The following is a 21,283-nucleotide window of genomic DNA, read 5'->3' on the forward strand; positions in this document are numbered from 1 at the left end:
AAACGTATTTATCTATGCAGGAAGTGTGTGATTCGGCAGTTTCCTGCGATCAGCGCCATCTTTTGAGAATCCATGGAAAACAAAATATTCTGCCAAGTTTGAAATGCTCCATGAAATATTATTTGCACTTTCAGGACACTCTGGTGGTCTTTTCGTTGAAAATAATGGAGAAATTAAGGTGATTAATTAAAGAAATTGTTGAAGTAATATTGTCAACAACCAATTTAAATTCCATCATCGAGAAAATCAATCAATTTCAATGGTTTGATTTATATTTACAGGTGCTACCAGATGTACCATTCATATGCCCTTCGGAGATCGATTTATTGAATAAGCTTTGTCAGTTGGGGACGCATTATAGAGACTTCAACGCTTTCATAAAGAAGCATGGAGGAACTTTAAGTTTAAAACAGGATGGTAAACTTTCTATCGATCTAGAATTTTGACAGGTTCACAATTATTGCACCTCAATCATTATCTCACTTTGTCTACTACAATAAACAATGTCTACATTGCAACATTTATCATGTTTCGTGTTTATATAAATATGTCAGTTTCCATCTAAAACCAGGCAATTGTACCAATCTTAAAATTTCAAGAAACGGAGACATGTATCATTATATACACAGGGACTTGTAACGTAGGTTGTGAGAAAGTCTGTTGTGTATACACGTGTACTATATACTATATAAAAGGACAAGGGAACCAACGGCTCGCTTGGAAGAGGTACACCTGCCTCTACAAAAGTCGCCGGTATTCCGTCAAACATGGATAAATATGTATATATTTATAATACTAATATATTCTTAAATAAATTTTCGATACGGAAAACACAACTTCAGACACGATATAATATATTAACATACCTTTATTTCATTATGAACGTGGAAAATGCAGTCAGATATCCTCACTGTCGTTATGCCTGTCCAGTGTAATCTAGGTCAAAGGCACTCATATTCCCTTGTAACAAATTTTGTATGCATTCATTTCACTTTCTGGTGATATTTTCCCATTGCAAATACAAATAGACTATCTCCGATAACGCTTTCATTAATCCAATCCAACAACTAAGTGAGGAATCACACTTTTTTTATCCAACACTCGACTCTTGTTCGTATAATCCGCCATATTGTAATTGATGATGGGTACATTTTTAGCTCACCTGGCCCGAAGGGCCGGTGAGCTTATGTCATGGCGCGGCGTCCGTCGTCCGTCGTCCGTCCGTCCGTCCGTCCGTCTGTCTGTCCGTCAACATTTCCTTTAAATCGCTACTAGTCATAGAGTTCTGCATGGATTGTAACCAAATTTGGCCACAAACATCCTTGGGGGAGGGGGAACAGAACTTGTATAAATTTTAGCTCTGACCCCCCGGGGGCAGGAGGGGCGGGGCCCAATATGGGAAATAGAGGTAAATCCTATAAATCGCTACTTGTCCTAGAGTTCTGCATGGATTGTAACCAAATTTGGCCACAAACATCCTTAGGGGAAGGGGAACAGAACTTGTATAAATTTTGGCTCTGGTCTGTCGGGGGCAGGAGGGGCGGGGCGCAATAGGGGAAATAGAGGTAAATCCTTTAAATCGCTACTAGTCATAGAGTTCTGAATGGAATGTAACCAAATTTGGCCACAAACATCCTTGGGGGAAGGGGAACAGAACTTGTATAAATTTTGGCTCAGACCCCCCGGGGGCAGTAGGGGCGGGGCCCAATAGGGGAATTAGAGGTAAATCCTTTAAATCGCTACTTGTCATAGAGTTCTGAATGGAATGTTACCAAATTTGGCCACAAACATCCTTGGGGGAAGAGGAACATAACTTCTATAAATTTTGGCTCTGGTCCCCCGGGGGCAGGAGGGGCGGGGCCCAATAGGGGTAATAGAGGTAAATCCTTTAAATCGCTACTAGTCATAGAGTTCTGAATTGAATGTAACCAAATTTGGCCACAAACATCCTTGGGAGAGGGGGAACAGACCTTGTATAAATTTTGGCTCTGACCCCCTGGGGGCAGGAGGGGCGGGGCCCAATAGGGGAAATAGAGGTAAATCCTTTAAATCTCTACTTGTCCTAGAGGTCTACATGAATTGTAACCAAATTTGGCCACAAACATCCTTGGGGGAAGGGGAACAGAACTTGTATAAATTTTGGCTCTGATCCCCCAGGGGCAGGAGGGGCGGGGCCCAATAGGGGAAATAGAGGTAAATCCTTTAAATCGCTACTAGTCATAGAGTTCTGAATGGAATGTAACCAAATTTGGCCACAGACATCCTTTGGGGAAGGGGAACAGAACTTGTATAAATTTTGGCTCTGACCCCCCAGGGGCAGGAGGGGCGGGGCCCAATAGGGGAAATATAGGTAAATCCTATCAATCACTTCTTGTCCTAGAGTTTTGTTTGGATTGTGACCAAATTTGGCCATAAACATCCTTGGAAGAAGAGGAACAGAACTTGTATAAATTTTGGTTCTGACCCCCTGGGGGCGGGAGGGGTGGGGCCCAATAGGGGATTTAGAGGTTAATATTAAAATTCCTTCAGAAAAGAAACAATGAACCTGTATTCAGAACATTACTTGGCATTACAAACCAGGTGAGCGATACAGGCCCTCTGGGCCTCTTGTTAGTGTACTCGCCCTTACCCGCTACTGCACTGAAATTCTGTACCCAGACTCTGTATAAATTAAGTTTCATGGTTAAGGTTCTTAAAGTACCTTTATTTGAAATACACGTATCATTAATTGAAGAATCTAACTTAAGTCGAGACTCTAATCATTACTTTACCGTTACCACATTAATATTGTAGCTTTTAGTATACAGGCACTGTGTATATGGGGTTTCCAGTTCGGGTCCGGATATGGGGTACACAATATCCACTCAAACGTGTTTAACCTAGATTTCAGTGGACAATCAAAATGACAGCGAGGAAATCTGACTGCATTTTCCACATTCATAGTGAAATAAAGGTATGTTAATATATTATATCGTGATTGAAGTTGTGTGTTCCATGTCGAAAATTTATTTAAGAATGTATTGGTATTATAACATGTACATATTTATCCATGTTTGACGGAATACGGGCAACTTTTGTAGAGGCAGGTGTACCTCTTCCAAGCGAGTCGTTGGTTCCCTTGTCCTTTTATACAGTATATAGTACACATGTATACACAACAGACTTTCTCACAACCTACGTTACAAGTCCCTGTGATTATATAACTTAAACTGTCATAAATTTGGTTTGTTGAAGGTGGGTGCATACCATCCTTGATACTTCAGGGTTTACAATCACTGACATTATTGTAACAGGAGAGGAGAAAATGTAGCGGCCAGACTGGGATTCAAACCCATGACCCTCCGAACACTAGTCGAGTGCTCCATGATTGACCCAGTCCAATCCCACTACACTCCTCCCTCCTTTTTCGAAGTCTTCGCCCTCGAAGACATACAAGACCTCCAAACACCACCTGTTGGTTATCTAGTTGGGCACCAATTCTGTATTAGGAGAGGAGAAAATGTAGTGGCCAGACCGGGATTCAAACCCGGGACCCTCTGAACAATAGCCAAGTTCTATACCGACTGAGCTACCTGGTTACCGATGATCGACCAAGTCCAATCCCTCTACATTATATCCACCCCTGAAATATCTCATAGTAAAACTGGAGGCAGTTCAGGAAAAAAACACCTTATCAATCACAGGTCTGCAAAGGCGTTAACTTCATTTGAAGATAACAGATTGAGTAACACTTAAAAGCACAGCCAACCCACAGTGTGCCGTTGTACAATTCCTTTGATGTACATCAAAGAATCAAATTATCTTTGCCATTACTCTGTTGCCTCCTGTTTTACTATGCGATAGTCATCACAAATTCACAGTCATTGATATCTAAAAATTTAAGATAAAAAGGAAATTCAACGTGTGAAAGTGAGTAAATAGATGAAACAGACTGCTTGATCTATTAAACTTACAATTCTGCACAGTTGTTTTTATAATGCTTTTATAATATTTGTTTATTTACAGGCTGTGGTAAAATTGAGGGTATCCATGGACTTTACCTGAAGTCATTTTGTCATGGCCTTGACCAGTTATTGGATGACTACCGCCAAGCCCTTCACAGATTAGAAATGGACACACTGCAAGATCCACATCTGCCCATGTCACATCTGCTGTGCTCCCTCCAAGAGGTAAGTCTTCAACATCGTCTTTAGGTTCATAAAGGAGAGTGGATTATCTTGTCTATAAGTCTTGTAACTACGTTGTATGTGAATTATTATTGTCAAACAACACTTCAAAGTTTTAGAAATATAAAACTACTTTGTAACTAGGGCTGGGATGATACAGTGATTGCACAATCCGATACATATCACGATACCTCACCTACGATCTGATACATATCACAATACTTAATTTATTTAAATGGTATTGTCAAAGCGATGAACCACTTGAATGGGTGTGATATAAAAAAAAAAAAAAATTGAACACCAACTAATTTTAACACAGAGAGTTCTATATTGTCACAGATTAGAAATTCTTCTTTAGGAAAATAAGTCTTTCCACAGTGCCAGGACATAAAGCTCTGCTGACAGCGGTAAGAGGTTAGACACGACGTAATGTTCCAAAAGTGTCTCATCGTGCTATACCTCTAACATTGTTGGAGTACTGACAGCGGTAACTATATGTCACCGGCAGTGCTTGCAGCGAAATCAAATCATCCCACTCGTCTGTGTCGGCTTTTAGACACATTTCGCACTGATTGTAATTTATAATATTACCATTATGTTATTATTCATACTCATTTAATCTTATTATTATCTCTCTTTTATTTTCTCTCTCTCTTTTTCGTTTTCGCTTGTCATAATAACCGTTTCCGGATTTTAGCAATCTCCCTGTCGGTTAATTATTGTACTTGTTCCGGTATAGCTTTACTTCCTGTTACAGATTTTACAGATATCGGCATGCAGTTACTCATGCATATTTTCTCAGATACATGTTCAGGTATTTTTATGCTATGGAAGAAAAGCAATTATGATTTTGTTCTGTTTGCAGTAGAACCTAGTTATGACCACCACTATATCAATGTATTTTATGTTTTCTTTGTTCATGTTTGTATTCTTTAACTTGTTCTCTCTTCTATTTTTCTCCGGGATGGAACAAGTACATACTTTATCTAAAGACAAAGTTATGACATCTATACGGTTTCTATCTGCTAATAATCAAGGCCTAGGTGACAAAATTAAGCATTAAGATGTATTTTCCTATCTGCTGTCCACTAACAGTAATGTGTTTTGCTTGCAATATACACATTTTAGTGATGAACTAGAAAACATTATACAAAGTGAATGGGGTTTCCAGTGCTACTTTAGTTCTTTCAGATCAAATTCTAGAGGTGTATAGCCATTATGTTTAGAAACAATTTTGAATTTAAGGTTCACATGGAGAAGAAAGACAATACTGGTTATTTTTTAGCCTTTGATATTGAAATTGAAATCACAACTACTTTCACTTTTAGAATTTCGATATTTCAGTGTCTGTTTAGTTCCAATAATGTATTCTATTTAAAACAAGATTAGCTTAATGGATTTTGAAGTGACAATATAGGATTGCTCTTTGTTTTTCACAACAATATAGCTGATCAATACCGTATCGTAATTTGGTTTTGTGGACCGATTTATGGACCGATTTGGTTTTGTGGACCGATGCATCGGTGTATCGTCCCGGCCCTAAGTGTTACCACAGGCCTTTGGCTCTATCAACATTTTTCTCTCTCTATATATGTAATCAAGGTCTATAACTCGACTGGCCATATAACACAACACAAGTTTAGAAAAAGTATGATTATGAACAAACCATATAAGATATGAGACTGACAATGGGAATACTCTCAATTGACAGCCAGATAATCTATCTTTAGTTTGGTATATATAGATTGGTAAATTAATTTTCGAGAGCCAATATAATCAATGCTGAGAAAACAAATGTACTACACACATACTTACATGGCGACTAGAGACACAAATTTTTCAGTAGGAAATTTGAAAAGGCTACGATGGGCAAATGGATTTACACATAAACTTACCAACAGGTAAGTTTGTTTTCTACCAAGCTTTTATTCTTATGAAGCTGAAGTGTTGACATGCAGTGGTTTTTGAGCTACCCAAAAGCCCTAGCGTGTTTATCGGAAGACGCTACAGTGTCCGACCAGTTGAAATCTGGCTGTTTTCCAATGTTTCTGGATACCTATAGTACATTTATACCATGACATATATTGTATCATATACCAAATTAAATACAAATTATCTGGCTGTCGATTTAGAGTATTCCCATTGTCACATCTTATTAATGATATGGTTTGTTAATAATCATACTTTTTTCTGAAATTGGGCACTTGTTGTATGGCCGGCTTAGTTATAGAACTTGACATAGTATTGCATATATATATAAAGAAAATGCCTATAGAGCCAAACACCTGCACATGTGTGGTAACTAAATTCTGAATTACATGAACAGTCCATACTACTGCTATAAATAGGATTATAAATCTGTTGTAGCTTGATAATGTTTGAACTATTTAATTGTTGCTGTTTCAGTATCATCTACTTTTCCCAGCCCTGGCTACAGTTGTGGAACAGATATGCAATCACAAGGTAATGGAAAATCAGAGTTATCTGCCCTTTAGATATGTATTGATTTTATTTTTTGGGAGGAAAAGACCTGGCAATAATTTACGGGACTCACCTAGATGAGTTCTAGACTGGAGTTTCTTGCAGGACTCACCAAAATTTTGAGAGCCCTCCTATTTCTTAGTTTTGCTTTAAAGAATTCCTGTATAAATTGCTGCATGGTTTTCACTCGGAATGTCACAATTGATACCTACCTCCAAGGGAGATAAACTTTATACTAAGCAAAGATAGAATAATGTTAGATTTCCATTATAAATTAAAGTATCTTGCACTTTAAATTGAAAAGAAAATTGTTTCATTCATCTTTCACAATATTGTTTCAAATGGGTATTTAATTAAATAAAAAAAATAGGCAATGGACAGTTTTAGAATAAATGTTGTTTCAATTTCAGGCCCATGGATGCTACATCCTGGACATTCTACATAAAAACTCCATGTGTGGCCTTCCTGTGGTCAAACTTGCCATGCATAGGTAAATCACTATTAGTGCTTTTCCTGCTTTAACTCGTAGGAAGTGCGACATCAAGGTGAAATTTTATTTCATAATCTTCCTTCCTATACTTTAATAGGTGATACTTTTTCGTAACAAAAGTTGGTCGATTTGATCTCTATTCCCTCTAGATATTGCAGGAACATGCATCATAGAATTGATCTCTCATATATTCTGTGTCAGCGAGACCTGACAAACTCTTGAGAAGATAGATAATTGAGATATTGAGATGCCTATCACAACGAATACATAACATTTGACATGGTCAAAGACAAAAGTTGGACCTCGTAGTTGAAAACATACTAATTTTATATATGTTCTCGGATTTTCAGTGGATATAAATATGAAAGATAGATATATTTCATCATTGGAGTCACTATATTAGACTAAAACTTTAGTTTGCAGAGCCTTAGGCCTTAGCTTAATTAGTGACATCTCAAATGGAACATTGTACCATCATTATATGAAAGAATCTTATATTTTCAGGTCACCTGAGACAAAGTCTCAAGTGACCTATTCTAATTGCCTTTTGTCCGGCGTCCCGTGTCGTATGTCCTTAAACAATTTACATTTTCGACTTCTCCAAAACTGCTGAAGCAATTTCAATGAAATTTTGCACAAAGCTTGTAAGGCATAAGGCCAATCAAAATTGTGAATTATATGGTCCCCACCCCCAGGAGGCTTTGATAGGGGCCAAAAGGGGTAAAATTGACTAAAATTTTAAAAATCTTCTCCACTCACAGATGTGATAAAATCAAATACTCTTCATTGATAGAAAGGTCTTAAGGTTTACAAAAATTGTGAATTATATGGCCCTTGGGTATCTTGTTTCCCCCTGGGGAAGGGGTTAAGTTTACGATAGTTTATATAAGAAAAACACACTTTTGAGCATTATTTGGTCATTTGTTATAGGAAATAAGTCAAATGTTGTCAGAATTATCAGTATGAGATGGCCATCGAATCATTTTAACAAATTTTCCATGACTGACCCCCAGGGGCCTTAGGGGTGGGTCAAAAGTAGTCAAATAGGCTAAAACTTTAAAAATCTTCTTCTGAAATTCTGGAAATGGTCGAATCATATACCGGTACTCTTCATAGATGGAAAGGTCCTAAGGTTCTTTACAAAATTTGTGAATAATATGACCCAGGAGTCTCACGTTTCTCCCTAGGGAGTGGGTCAAGTTTACATTAGTTTATACAGGGAAAACACATTTATGAGCATATTTTGCTCAAATTTCGTGGGAAACTTGGTTATAATTATTAGCCTCAGATAGCATTTTGATATCATATCAATATTGGTCCTAGCGGACCCCCTGGGGGTAGATGGGTTGGGCCGAAAGGGTTCATTTTTTAAAAACTCTGATTATGGTAGAATCAAACACTTTTCATAGATGGAAAGGTCCTAAGGTCCTGATTATGGTAGAATCAAACACTTTTCATAGATGGAAAGGTCCTAAGGTCCTTTACAAACATTGTGAATTATATGACCCTGGGGTCTCGCGTCTCCCCCCTGGGGAGGAGATAAGTTTACTTAAGTTTATATATGAAAAACAAATTTATGAGCATTATTTGGGCAATTTTCATTGGAAATGAGTCACTTGATTAGAATTATTATTCTGAGATATAGTATCTTAACATCCATATCAGTCCTCGCTGACCTCCTTGAGGACCAGAGGGGCGGGGCCAAACAGGGTCAAAATTACTTAAAATTAAAAAAAAAAAAGTTCACAGATTTGATAGGAGCAAGTACTCTTCATAGATTAAAAAGTCAAATTAAAATCACTGACCGACTTCAAGAGCCAGTATATGTTAGTGTTTACATTGTATATGTCTTTGATTCATTCCAAACAAACTCAGGTGACAGTTAAGGCCCATGGGCCTCTTGTTTTATTTAACTTTTGTAGGATTCTACATGTGTGTCATGCTGTCATGTACAAGCAGCTGTGTTCTTGGCTCCTTCACGGCGTGTTAATCGACCCTTACCTGGAATTCTTCATCCAACACTCATCAGACGAGGACGCTAATCAGAATGCAGCTTCACAGGAAGATGATGATGACCTAGGTCTAATGGGAGTCACAGGCAGACAGCTTCAGGTATTGAGAAATTTTTATTATCAATAGACAAAACAACAACTTCAGGTCATTTCAGAATGTCAGTACCAACCACTGTGAACATAACACAGTGATTATTAATGTTCCTAAATAATGTAAGTTGCAGATGTTTACAGGCATGTCTGTTAAACCCCCGGCTGTAAATGATGAGGGGTAAGGATAGTTACCAATAGTTCTTTTATATCCCATTTTCACCTTGTCCAGGGTCAGTATTTAATTTCATACAGAAGCTTATTTTTTATGTATAACTTGTGGGATTTAGGGGAGGGGGGTATAGTGTTTTATGTCATTAACATCCTCATTCCAACATGTCCTGTCTCAATTCCATATGGATGCGGCGACATTTATGTCTTATGTTAATTTAGCTTTGAGTGTAACACCTATGCAAGTCACTCAGTTACACATTTTTCCTTTGATCTACATTAAAACTATCTAAAATTGACATTCATGAATGGATTCAAAATGTGACCACTACATATAATTTAAATAGAGTAGATCTGTCAAAGAATATTACATTGAATTATTCTTAACAGGAATTATCAATCATCTGCATTCATTTACTAAAATCTATTATGTATTATAGAATTGGCTCCTTCTCACCTGATATTAGTTAATATTTAGACATATATTTGTATCTATAACTTCTAGCGAGCACTGTCCCTGACGTTACCTGCTGTAGAGAGCAGTAGTGGTGGGAGTAAGTTTTCACTGCGAGCGAACCTTCTCCCTGTCTACATACCTGTCCGAGTGGCCAACAAGATTCTGTTCACAGGAGAGGCTATCCAGATGTTTGAGAGTGACAAGAAACCCAATGCTTACAAAAGAGGTGAAGAAATCTACTCACATTTCTCCATATTGAAATAAGAAAATGATAAATGTAAAAGTGAACCATTTCTGTGTACATTACATATCCCTAGCTGTTAATAGGATGTTAAGAATAATCAGCCAAACCAATCAACACATTTACTACACAGATTTCTGATTTCTAATATTTTATTGTGGATATCATTCAAAATCCATACAATCTAATGTCAAACAGTTGTTTTCAGTATTCTGCATTTAGTATTGTAAAAACATATGTATGTGTGTTTACTGAATCAATTTCATACACAAATAAGCTGTTTTTAATGATTGTCATATCGTCAATTATATGACTTGAAAATTATTTGTATTTACATGCATTGATATACTTCTGAATAATGCAGGTGGTATTCTTAAAAACAAAGAAGAGGAGTTTGCCAGGGATCTGTATGAAATGTCAAAGCAGGAAGAATTTAATGGGATGATGTTTGAATCTATGGTGGACAAAATCAGGACATACGTCGCTGAGGTAGGTCATGATTGTAATCAGAATATATGTAAGTGAGTAGGTGGTTAGAACCAGGCATGGGGTAACCGTAATCGTGTAATCGTAATCGATTGTAATTAATTACATTTTCTAAAGTAATCGACAGTAATCAGTAATCGAAGGTTATTTCGATTACTTTTAATCGTAATCGATAACAGTGAAAATTTACTGTGTAATTATAATTACATTTTGATTACTTTTCAATTACATAATACCAATTATGGAAGTTGAATGTGGCAGCCATTATACTTAGTTTAAAAACTGAAAAGTTCAACTTGGTTGCTGTAGTTCAACTTAAACTGAAGATAGGTGTAACAGTGTCTAATATTTGTCTATAAATAATCTTTTACATTTAGTTTTCTGATGAACTGTAAGGCTCAAAGAAATAAAGAATCCAAATGAATTGTCTATACAGGTACATTTTATATAAACTAATTTTAAGTTTCACCAGTGTGCCCATGGGCACATATAAGAGCATATTGTATTCCACAATTGAAAGCATTGTTTTTATATGTAGAAGGAGCGGGTTGGTGTGACTTGTAAATAGTGTAAAATACGGTCTCTGTCACTCAGCTGAAGGAGCATGCTTCTTTGGCTCAGTCGGTAGAGCCGTAGATTTCCACGTCGGAGACCCGGGTTCGATTCCTGGTCGGGGCACTCGACAGGATTGTGTTTTTCCCTGTTCTTCTACACATAAAAGACAGCAGGTGTTGACTTAATTAAACTTAGTTGTTTTAGGGAGTATGTACTCAGAGTTCCAATGTACTTATTGTTTTAGGAAACAATCAGAAGTCAAATAATACTGTTTGTTATACCTGTTAGCTGTCTTTTCACTTGTACAGTCAAACTTGATTCATTTGTATATATTTAACATGCATTACATTTATAAATTATATATATAAGAAAAATTATACTGCTACAGATTCTGCTTTCTACCTAGAAGAATCAAGAATTAGATTTCAGGTTAAAAAAATCTACTTGTTGTGTTATACCGTCGTCTACAAATATAGGTTATCAATTAACCATATATGGAAAATGCACATGGTTATTTTCAAGACACACCAGTTTAAAAAGCATGAAGTGGGACAGGTATAAACTTGAAACAGAAAAGTTTGACAAATTCCAATGAAACTGTTTTATATAACTCGTCTTGAATTGCTGTCAAATCGTAGGAAGGACAAATTGATATTCTGATAAAAGATGAAAACTGATAAATTAACTTAATATGTAATCGAGTGTAATTGAAAGTAATTTCAATTACTTTTGGTAAAGTAATCGATTGTAATCGATTACAGGTCAATAGTACATGTAATCGATTAATAATCGATTACAGCATTTTTTATCCAAGTGTTTGATTATTAATTAATTACATTTTGAAGTAATTGTGCCCATGCCTGGTTAGAAAACTATGTAACTAAAGTGCTGCCTTCAAGGTGGTCAGAACACTATGTAACTAAAGTACTGCCTTCAAGGTGGTCAAAACACTATGTAACTAAAGTACTGCCTTCAAGGTGGTCAGAACACCATGTAACAAAAAGAACTGCCTTCAAGGTGGTCAAAACACTATGTAACTAAAGTACTGCCTTCAAGGTGGTCAAAACACTATGTAACTAAAGTACTGCCTTCAAGGTGGTCAGAACACCATGTAACAAAAAGAACTGCCTTCAAGGTGGTCAAAACACCATGTAACTAAAGTACTGCCTTCAAGGTGGTCAAAACACTATGTAACTAAAGTGCTGCCTTCAAGGTGGTCAGAACACCATGTAACAAAAAGTACTGCCTTCAAGGTGGTCAGAACACTGTGTAACAAAAAGTACTGCCTTCAAGGTGGTCAGAACACTGTGTAACAAAAAGTACTGCCTTCAAGGTGGTCAGAACACTGTGTAACAAAAAGTACTGCCTTCAAGGTGGTCAAAACACTGTGTAACAAAAAGTACTGCTTTCAACGTTCTGTTCAAGAAAATGAAAACATAAGTGAAAAACACTCTTGGTAAGGCTAATAAAAGAAGGACCTAGAAGAAGAAGAAGAAGAAAAAGTCTGTGGATTGGTGCAGAAAATATATGGCTTATTGATTTTGTTCCATGTTTAAAACAGCTAAAAAGAGTAAATATTAGCACATTCACCTAGCACATTTCATGCCACTTTTAAATCAGAAAGCAAGAATACTCTTAAAAATGATGATACATTTCTCTCACATTAATACATGTTGTAATTTAATGGTGCACAATATTTTAAAGTCTTCAATGCATGAAACAACTTTTAAGATTATTTGATATTGGACTAACTTTTTGTTCAACTTTTCAGCACTTGTGGAGTTTGGTTGTTAAAGACTCTGATCTTCTCAGTCACCTGAAGATCATTAAAGATTTCTACCTGCTGGGTCGCGGGGAGTTGTTCCTGGCGTTTATCGATCAGACACAGACTATGCTAAGGGCTCCACCAATGGGTACAACGGAACATGGTAATTATTTTGTGATGAAAAGCTACATCGGTCAATTGTGACAGCCGTAGCTATAATAGCTTAAAAGTCTTCTTTTGTTTAAACTAGTGCAACAGCAGAGGTCTCAAATGAAGATGTGATGTTTTGTATAATAGCTTTTGTTAAAGAAAATGTACCATACGAGTCTAGACTTGTATAATACAAGAATTCTTCTCTTATATTAGAAATGTGTTATATATCATATTAATTAGATTCTGCTTATCACAAAACTCATGATTGTACAATATAATACAGACAAATTTTGACTCGGATCATTTGTTTTCTTCTATAGACTCAGACATGCAACATCAGAAAACATCTTCATTTATTGATGAGGTTCTAATTATAAAGACACTGTGACATAGCAATAGTTAGGTTACACATTTGTTTTTTTGTCAAGCTTAAAACCATTCATTCCAGATTAGCCAATATTGAAGCTGATGTGTTCTAATGGAGTCAATATATATCTATTTTTATATCATAATTAAAGATACTCCACTGCCGACAGAGCATAAATAACATTCATCATTTGAACAATAATTAGTGTTTAATCGTGTATACATAAGTCTAATTAACACAAAAAATAATATAAAATAATTTATTTTGCCTTTGGGTCATGAGCAATCAGTACTTCATTCCATATAGGATATAATGCCATGGAATTTTTTCGGGATGCAATTAATTATTTTTTATATTTTTTACTTGAAGTACAATTAGAAGCTCAAACTTTTCAATGGCGGTAATGGTGTAAAGTAAGTAACTTTTGTAACTGAATAAAAATACTAAATCGTCTACTGCTGTTTTTGATAATGAAAAAATACCACTTGTCAGCGGTGGAGCATCTTTAAAGTTTCTTGCATCATGTTTTCTGTAGACATCAACACAGCGTTCCAGCAGTCGGCCAGAAATGTCCTGATTGATGATGAGGAGTTACTACAGAGGTTCCGTCTAACAGTGGCGTACAAACCTCAAGAAAAGAGTAAGTAATCTGGGATGTGAGGCAGGCGAAATATGAAATGAAAAAGACGGAATATGAGACAAGTATATATGATATAGAATAAATAGAAAGCTGAAAATAGGAAATTGACAAAGTTTAATGATGGTAATGACCAACTTCATTATAGTTTTAAAAAGAATTATTTTAATTATAAGAAATGGCTGTATTCAAATAATGCCATTTGATAAGACACATTTCTTTTGAGTTGAATTTCTTTCTCTCTGTTTTTGTGAAACCACCTCAAGTAATTATGGAAAAATAATCTCATTTCTTAATGACATCAGATATAAAGATATAAATTAATTGAACCTTCAAATCACTATTTCACTGACAGGCAAGACAGATAGTGTTTCTTCCTTAAGTCAGTCAGGGCCAGTAGAAAGTGGATGGTCATCCCTTGGTCTTGCTCACACCGTTCAATGGCCACTTCACATCTTCTTCACTCCCAAAAGTCTTCAGAAGTAAGTTTGTAATATCCAATTTAATGTATTATAGTTCCATAGGGATAATTTTGTACTAATCCATTTTTGTAGAGTCATTGACTTTCTAAACTTAATGTTTTATTGTGAACCTTTAGTGGACAATTAGAAATTGTGAAAATAAATCACGACAAAAAAGTTTCAACAACAAGTACAAAAGAGCTGATAAACTTTAAATGAAAAAAAATGAATTGTAAAAAAACCTGTTTTATAGGTAGAAAACAGAAATTATATCTTTGTGAAGATAAGATGGTTTATGGTAATATTTGGAGGTAAAACATTTTCATGCAATACACATCAAATTATAATATTTTTCAGTTGATTCAGGTCTTGATATAACCTTGTTGTTTTGGTGTAATATACAATGTTTCAGCAAGGTATCAGATTCTGAAATTGATGCCACATAAAACGCCACTTCTTATGTTGTCCACAGTAGCTATAGGCTGATGCATGATAGAACTTCACCTTTAGAAACATCCATAATGATGCATGATCCATTCTTTCAAAAATCTTAAACTTGAAAACAGTGATGTAAATAAAATTTGTTGAGAAAAGAAGATACGCATCTTTCAAAAATCTTAAACTTGAAAACAGTGATGTATATAAAATTTGTTGAGAAAAGAAGATACGCATCTTTCAAAAATCTTAAACTTGAAAATGGTGTTGTAAATAAAATTTGTTAAGAAAAAAAGATATGCATTTCATGGAAGAAAAATTGAATCAAGATTCATGTATCATGAATCATATCACATTTAAAAGATGGTGTATCATTGTAGACCTATCCATCTTTAAAGAAAAAAATACTGTTTAGTGTTACTGGAGATCAAGTTGAATTAAGGTTCAGATTTGCAAGAACAATTAAAATCATGACTACAATGTCATGTACTTGTAACCTTATAAAATTTCATGACTTCAGAAATGACTTAACTTTATTCTTCTGTTACTTGTAAAGACTGGAGTCAGACTCTAATCTCTAACTGTTTTGTTACTTATAACACCATTCTTTTTAAACTATAAAACACAATATATCTTATATAACCATATGAATTTTATTTTATGACTTAGGTACAACCGTTTGTTCTGTTTCCTCCTGGCTGTACGACGAGCCCAGATGGATATTCAGCAGTGTTGGGTGTTACAAATGCAGTTCAAACAGCGTTTGGTCAGTCGAGAAGAGATGGCTAAGTGGCAGCTACGTACTCACATGTCTTTTCTAGTGGACAATTTACAGTACTATCTACAGGTACTGACAGGGCTTTGGTGTCATATATTGAGAATATCAAACTTTAGATATAGCGTAAAACATCTGATGACCAATGGAATGACATCGTTATATACAGTTTGTAATACATATACATACATATAACAAAGTTTGTAATACATACATAACAAACATTTTATATGAACCTTGACGGGAAATGTTATAACCAATTTTATTAAAATACAGATTCTTATTATCATTCAATAACCAATTTTATTAAAAAACAGATTCTTATAATCATTCAGTTTAATAAAGGATCTGACATCACAACATCAAATTTTCATCCTCATCCGAATGTGTGAAAGATGTTTTACAATTGAATTGCATCCAAGTGCATTTAACTACTGGTATATAGATGAGGTTTAACAGTGAACATAAAAGCTATGTACTTCACTTCAGTGATTTGATATTTTCACTTGACCAAATTGTAATGCAGCATTTACAGTGAAAATATCATTCTGATTGAAATATAACCATCAAGAAACAAGCTATTTATCAGTTGAAAGTGTTCTAATCTAGATAACAACTTTAAAACATTGTATACATATTAGTAACTGTAAACCTACTGTGTAGGTTGACGTGATTGAGTCACAGTATGGAATACTAGTGGACAAGATCAATTCTACCCGAGACTTTGAGGCAGTCAGACTTGCCCATGACCAGTTCTTATCTGCTCTTCTCTCCCAGAGCTTCATCCATAGCAAGCCGGTATGTATTTCCTCAGTACTGATTTATTAGTATTGTTGGGAAAATATTGAAAATGTTAGATTTATGCCTTATGAACAAGGTTTATGCTACAAGTTTGATAAAAAAAACGAAAAAAAAACATCTTTTCATTAGATATTGCACAACACTTTGTAGACCACAACTGTTAGTCTTGTATGCTAAAGAACATTTTTAGCTGTAATCTCATTTTATCACTTTTCACTTCAGAAATTCGGCATTAAAATATAATTGCACTCGGGTTTGTCCGTTGTTCTGTACGAGTTAACATTGTATTTATATGAATTAACATCTTTAAAATCAATTTTGCACCAAAATTTGAATGTGCCTCAATGATTACCGATGAAATATTTCCAGTAATGATATGAACTATTGACAGGTGTCTAATTGTTTGAGTGAGATTCTGGAACAATGTGGAGCCTTCAGCCATCTACTGACCCATTCCGAGTCGCCCATGTCACAAAGGGAGATCTCTCAGCTACACTCCATAGAAAAGGTACCTGTCCTGCAAGCTTTTACTTCCAATATAATACGGGAAAAAAAAGTCCTTTTCTTTATTTTTGCAATTTCAAACAAGCTCAAAATGGTTTATGATATTTCCTTCAATTCTGAAAAAATAATCAATGAATTTTGTCAACTAAATAATTCAAAATACCTTGTTATATTGTCATAGTGTGATGAAAAGACTGTACATGTATATGGTTTGGACCCTTTTTGACCCCCAAATTTGTCTAATTTTCAAAACTGTTATTTAGTATTTAAATTGTTGGATTTGACACATTTAGTACATCCTTAATTCAATTGTAATGATAGTTATCTAATTTTGCAGTTTCAGTTGCCATGGTAACTAGTCAAAATATTCATAAATTATGAAAATGTGGAAATTTTGACAATTTTGGCCATTTTTTGCTAAGTTCTTATTTTAAAAACCATAGAGTGCATCCTTGAACAAACTTTATATTTCTCTTAAAGATGTATTGGAAAATCATACATATTCTCAGTGAATATTAGTTTGTTCAAGGATGCTATACACTCTATAGTTTCAGACAAAAACTGTCAAAAATTTTCACATTTTCATATTCAAGCATAATTTGGATGGTTAACATGACAACTACAGCTGCAAAATTAGAAAACTCATTATAGTTGAATCAGAGATGTACTAAATATTTAAAATGCAACAAATTAATCTCTAAATAACAGGTTTGAAAATTTCATGATTTGGAGGCCAAAAAGTACCCAAACCATACAAAGTCCTTTGGTGGAATTAATTTCCTATTGACACTAGCACATTTAAAATGTCTCTTATACTGTACAATATTTGACAAAGAGATTGCATTAATAAATGGGGATTGGATATGATATGTGTTTCTGGTATGATATGTATAACAATGTAATCTTCACATTTCAGAGTTTCCAGCTACAGTCCAACTTGCTGTTTAAGATCTTGTCCAGTGTTAGAAGTCACAATGCCAGTCCTCATCTAGCCCAGCTTCTCCTCAGGCTGGACTTCAACAAGTACTTCACCACTGCTGGAGGCCAGCTGGGCAGGTAGGGATGGTCCAATGTTTCAGTCCCATACTGGGTTGGGTTGAATGGTTTAACGTCCTATGAACACTCAACAGTCAGGATCATTTAAGGACCTGATAGGTTTAGGAGGTGGAGAAAAGCTGGAGTATTGTTACATGTATTCAAAAAAAGAACACTGACTTATGGTCAATACCTGGCAACTGCTCCACACAAGTCTTGAACTTACATTCCAGAAGTATATGGACATCTTAACCACTGCAGTGCCTAGTCCCAAATTGTCCCGTCAAGTAATATGTATTAAATGTTATGATATTTTATAAACCTTTGCAGGTCATATCTAGGATATAATTTATTGAATTTCTCTCCAGATACAGATAAAATCACTGTTCATATTATCTATCTGGACTAACCTGACAACTCCAGAGTGTGTGTTCATACATATCACCATTATTTTCATTAAATCAATTACTTTCTAAATTGAAAGTAAAACATCCAACCAAAGTTGTGTGTTATGTTAAATGAATGTGGTTTTGGGAACCAAATTGGTATCTTTCATGTGGTTTTGGGAACCAAATTGGTATCTTTCATGCAATCAGAAATCCTCATTCGTACAAAACTTGACCATGCAGTAATAATTATACTGCTATACCAGATGTTGTATTCTTGTTAGTTAAGTTAAAAGGATTAACCTTAAATATTGAAACAAGATGTTTAATTTGTTTGTTTTAGGTATTGAACGAACTTGGTGGATATACCTCAGGCTAGGAAAGTTATGCGAAACACCAAAGAGAATGATGCTGTTCTGAATACTGATTAACTACAAACCCTGACAGGTGGAAACTAGAGGACATTCCTCATGTGAAATTTCACACCCGACTGGGTGGAAGTGGAAGAGGACATTCCTCATGTGAAACTTCACACCCGACTGTGTGGAAAGTGGAGCAAGACATTCTTCATGTGAAATTTCACACCCGACTGGGTGGAAAGTGGAGCAAGACATTCTTCATGTGAAATTTCACACCCGACTGAGTGGAAAGTGGAAGAGGACATCTCAATGTGTTAACTTTCTTAGGAGCATACATAAGCATTGATCACCACATTGAAAAGCTAGTTATGGCCAATATAACTTTTATGTAGATGCAAAGTATCAGTTATCAGACAGCCCATTCATGAGCACATTTATGCCTCATGATTGGTTTGTATGAATTATGTAAGCATGTAATTATTTGAGATCATCTTTCTCAAATTATTTGTTAATGGATATAAAAGCGCTGTCGACACATACTTTTAGTGTTAATGACATTATATTGATAACAAATATTTATAGGATAAATTGCGATATAATTTCTACATGTTCAAATATAAGTACAAGTTTTATACGGAAAAAGAAGTGTTGATTTATATTTACTTGCAATATGCAAATGGCTTTAGATATTTTGGTTGTAATCTCCATTGTTGATAATATGTCCGACTTAACATATATAAAGTGTGGTCAAGTTGGTTTTGTTTGTAAGTTTTAATGTCCAATTAATATCTAGGGGTGTTAAATGCATGCCTATGTTTTGGGAGGCTGCAGTATATATTTGTGTCGTGTCTCTTTCCTAGTCATAGTGCTATCTTACTGAGGCCTGTCACCACAAGCCTTTGAACAACACACCCTACCTGGACACATTATACCGATAAAGGACAAACCTGAGCGTTAAGCAGGACCAGTGGTATTATTTACCTTTCTCAAAGGTCATTTAGGAAAGCAATTGAAACATATACTCTTATCTCTTATAAGAAAAAAAAAGGAGAAAATTTTGTATTTTGTCACAAATATCAATCATTGAAACCAGATGATCCAAATCAAATTTAATGACTAGTCACATGAAAGAGGTTGATCACTGATAATTTAATTCAAATCTTGAAGGCAGTGACACAGCCTAATTAAAGTATTGATGACAGTGCAAGAATAATGTTAATCTTTGGTCAAGTTATTATGTTATTAATGCATAGGTCAATTGTCTTCACATACACAAACAATTGGGTGAATAAGAAACCAAAACTCTGCCATTCTATCGTCTTAGGGCCTAAACTGAGACTATTGATCAATTGATTATAGAAAATAAGAAAGATAAGTAATAATTTGACAATTTATTTTATTTATAATTCATACATAAACTAGTCAGAAATATGTGTAGAATAACACTTCATATACATGTATAAGCATGATCTTTATTCATCTATATTTCTTTTTAACTCGTTCATCCCTGTAGACATATATAGGCTCTTCTAAATGAAAGACTTGATCAGTCTATTATGCAATTTCAGGGGTGAATGAGTTAATTATATACTATGTATTAAACTACATAGGACAACACTATATGAAAGCCCTGTGGAAATGTAAATGTAGCTTAACTCAAAATGTTAGCATTAAGTACATATGTACTTTTAATCTGAAGCTTTGAAACTTTTCTTGTTTCAACAATGAGGACAATTAACCTACAATATGTACAAAAAAATTCAAATTCAATACATTGGTTGCAACTTCAAAGAAAACCTGTTAAATATTCCTTATTAAAACAAAAACTCATTGATTTTAAAAGGAATATGTCAGTATTTAAAAGAAAATCCCTTTCAGTGGTTTAAAAACTTAACTCCAATAAAACTACTGACAAGACTTCACAGTAAATTTGAAAAAAAAAATAATTTCATATAAATGGTCATTTTTGTGACATGGCAGTGACTGCAAAGATTTTATTTGATTTCGAAAATTTTGTTGACAAATTATTTAGAAATGGTTGAATCAATATAAAGATATACCCTGAAAATCAGATTAGCGAAATTAAAGTCACTAGAATTTAATTTTCTCATTTTTGGTTAAATAACCAGCTATAGTTACATTACATCCCTTCTATATATATACAAATATTACTCCTTGAATATTGCACATGGATAAACAATTCTATTTTCATCAAATAATAATATCTTGATTTTCTCAAAACAATAAAGACTAGAGGCTTATTAGGAGAAATGAAAATTTTTTTCCATCATATTGATGAACTTATTTTTGATACGGTATGACAGAATGTTTTGTAGACGCTCAGCATAAAATGATATTTTCTAACTGCTACAAGTGTATTTTTGTACAATTTGCAATATTATAAAGGAATTACTTGCATTAAGCATCCTCTATACTCGTGTATGTCAAATCTTTGC

General features: G+C 34.8%; 1 protein-coding gene across 2 annotated transcripts; it reads left to right on the forward strand.

The window, feature by feature from the left end:
- The first annotated feature begins 27 nt into the window (after window positions 1–27).
- Window positions 28–21,105, forward strand: LOC138333561 (gamma-tubulin complex component 4-like). Of its 2 annotated transcripts, XR_011209999.1 has the most exons (17): window positions 28–178; window positions 282–417; window positions 4,006–4,169; window positions 6,573–6,629; window positions 7,058–7,137; window positions 9,060–9,249; window positions 9,916–10,093; window positions 10,473–10,597; window positions 12,921–13,077; window positions 13,970–14,074; window positions 14,427–14,553; window positions 15,637–15,814; window positions 16,406–16,540; window positions 16,935–17,051; window positions 17,964–18,103; window positions 18,812–18,968; window positions 19,025–21,105. XR_011209999.1 is itself a non-coding variant. In XM_069282017.1 (16 exons), the coding sequence occupies exons 1-16, from the start codon at window positions 104–106 to the stop codon at window positions 18,816–18,818; spliced, it is 1,971 nt and encodes a 656-aa protein (XP_069138118.1). In that variant the 5' UTR covers window positions 28–103; the 3' UTR covers window positions 18,819–21,105. The 2 variants fall into 2 exon arrangements, 1 of the variants encoding a protein (XP_069138118.1); XM_069282017.1 differs by having other exon boundaries at window positions 18,812–21,105.
- The last annotated feature ends 178 nt before the right edge of the window (window positions 21,106–21,283 follow it).

This window comes from Argopecten irradians, chromosome 10, assembly GCF_041381155.1.
Source record: "Argopecten irradians isolate NY chromosome 10, Ai_NY, whole genome shotgun sequence".
Lineage (NCBI taxonomy): Eukaryota > Metazoa > Mollusca > Bivalvia > Pectinida > Pectinidae > Argopecten > Argopecten irradians.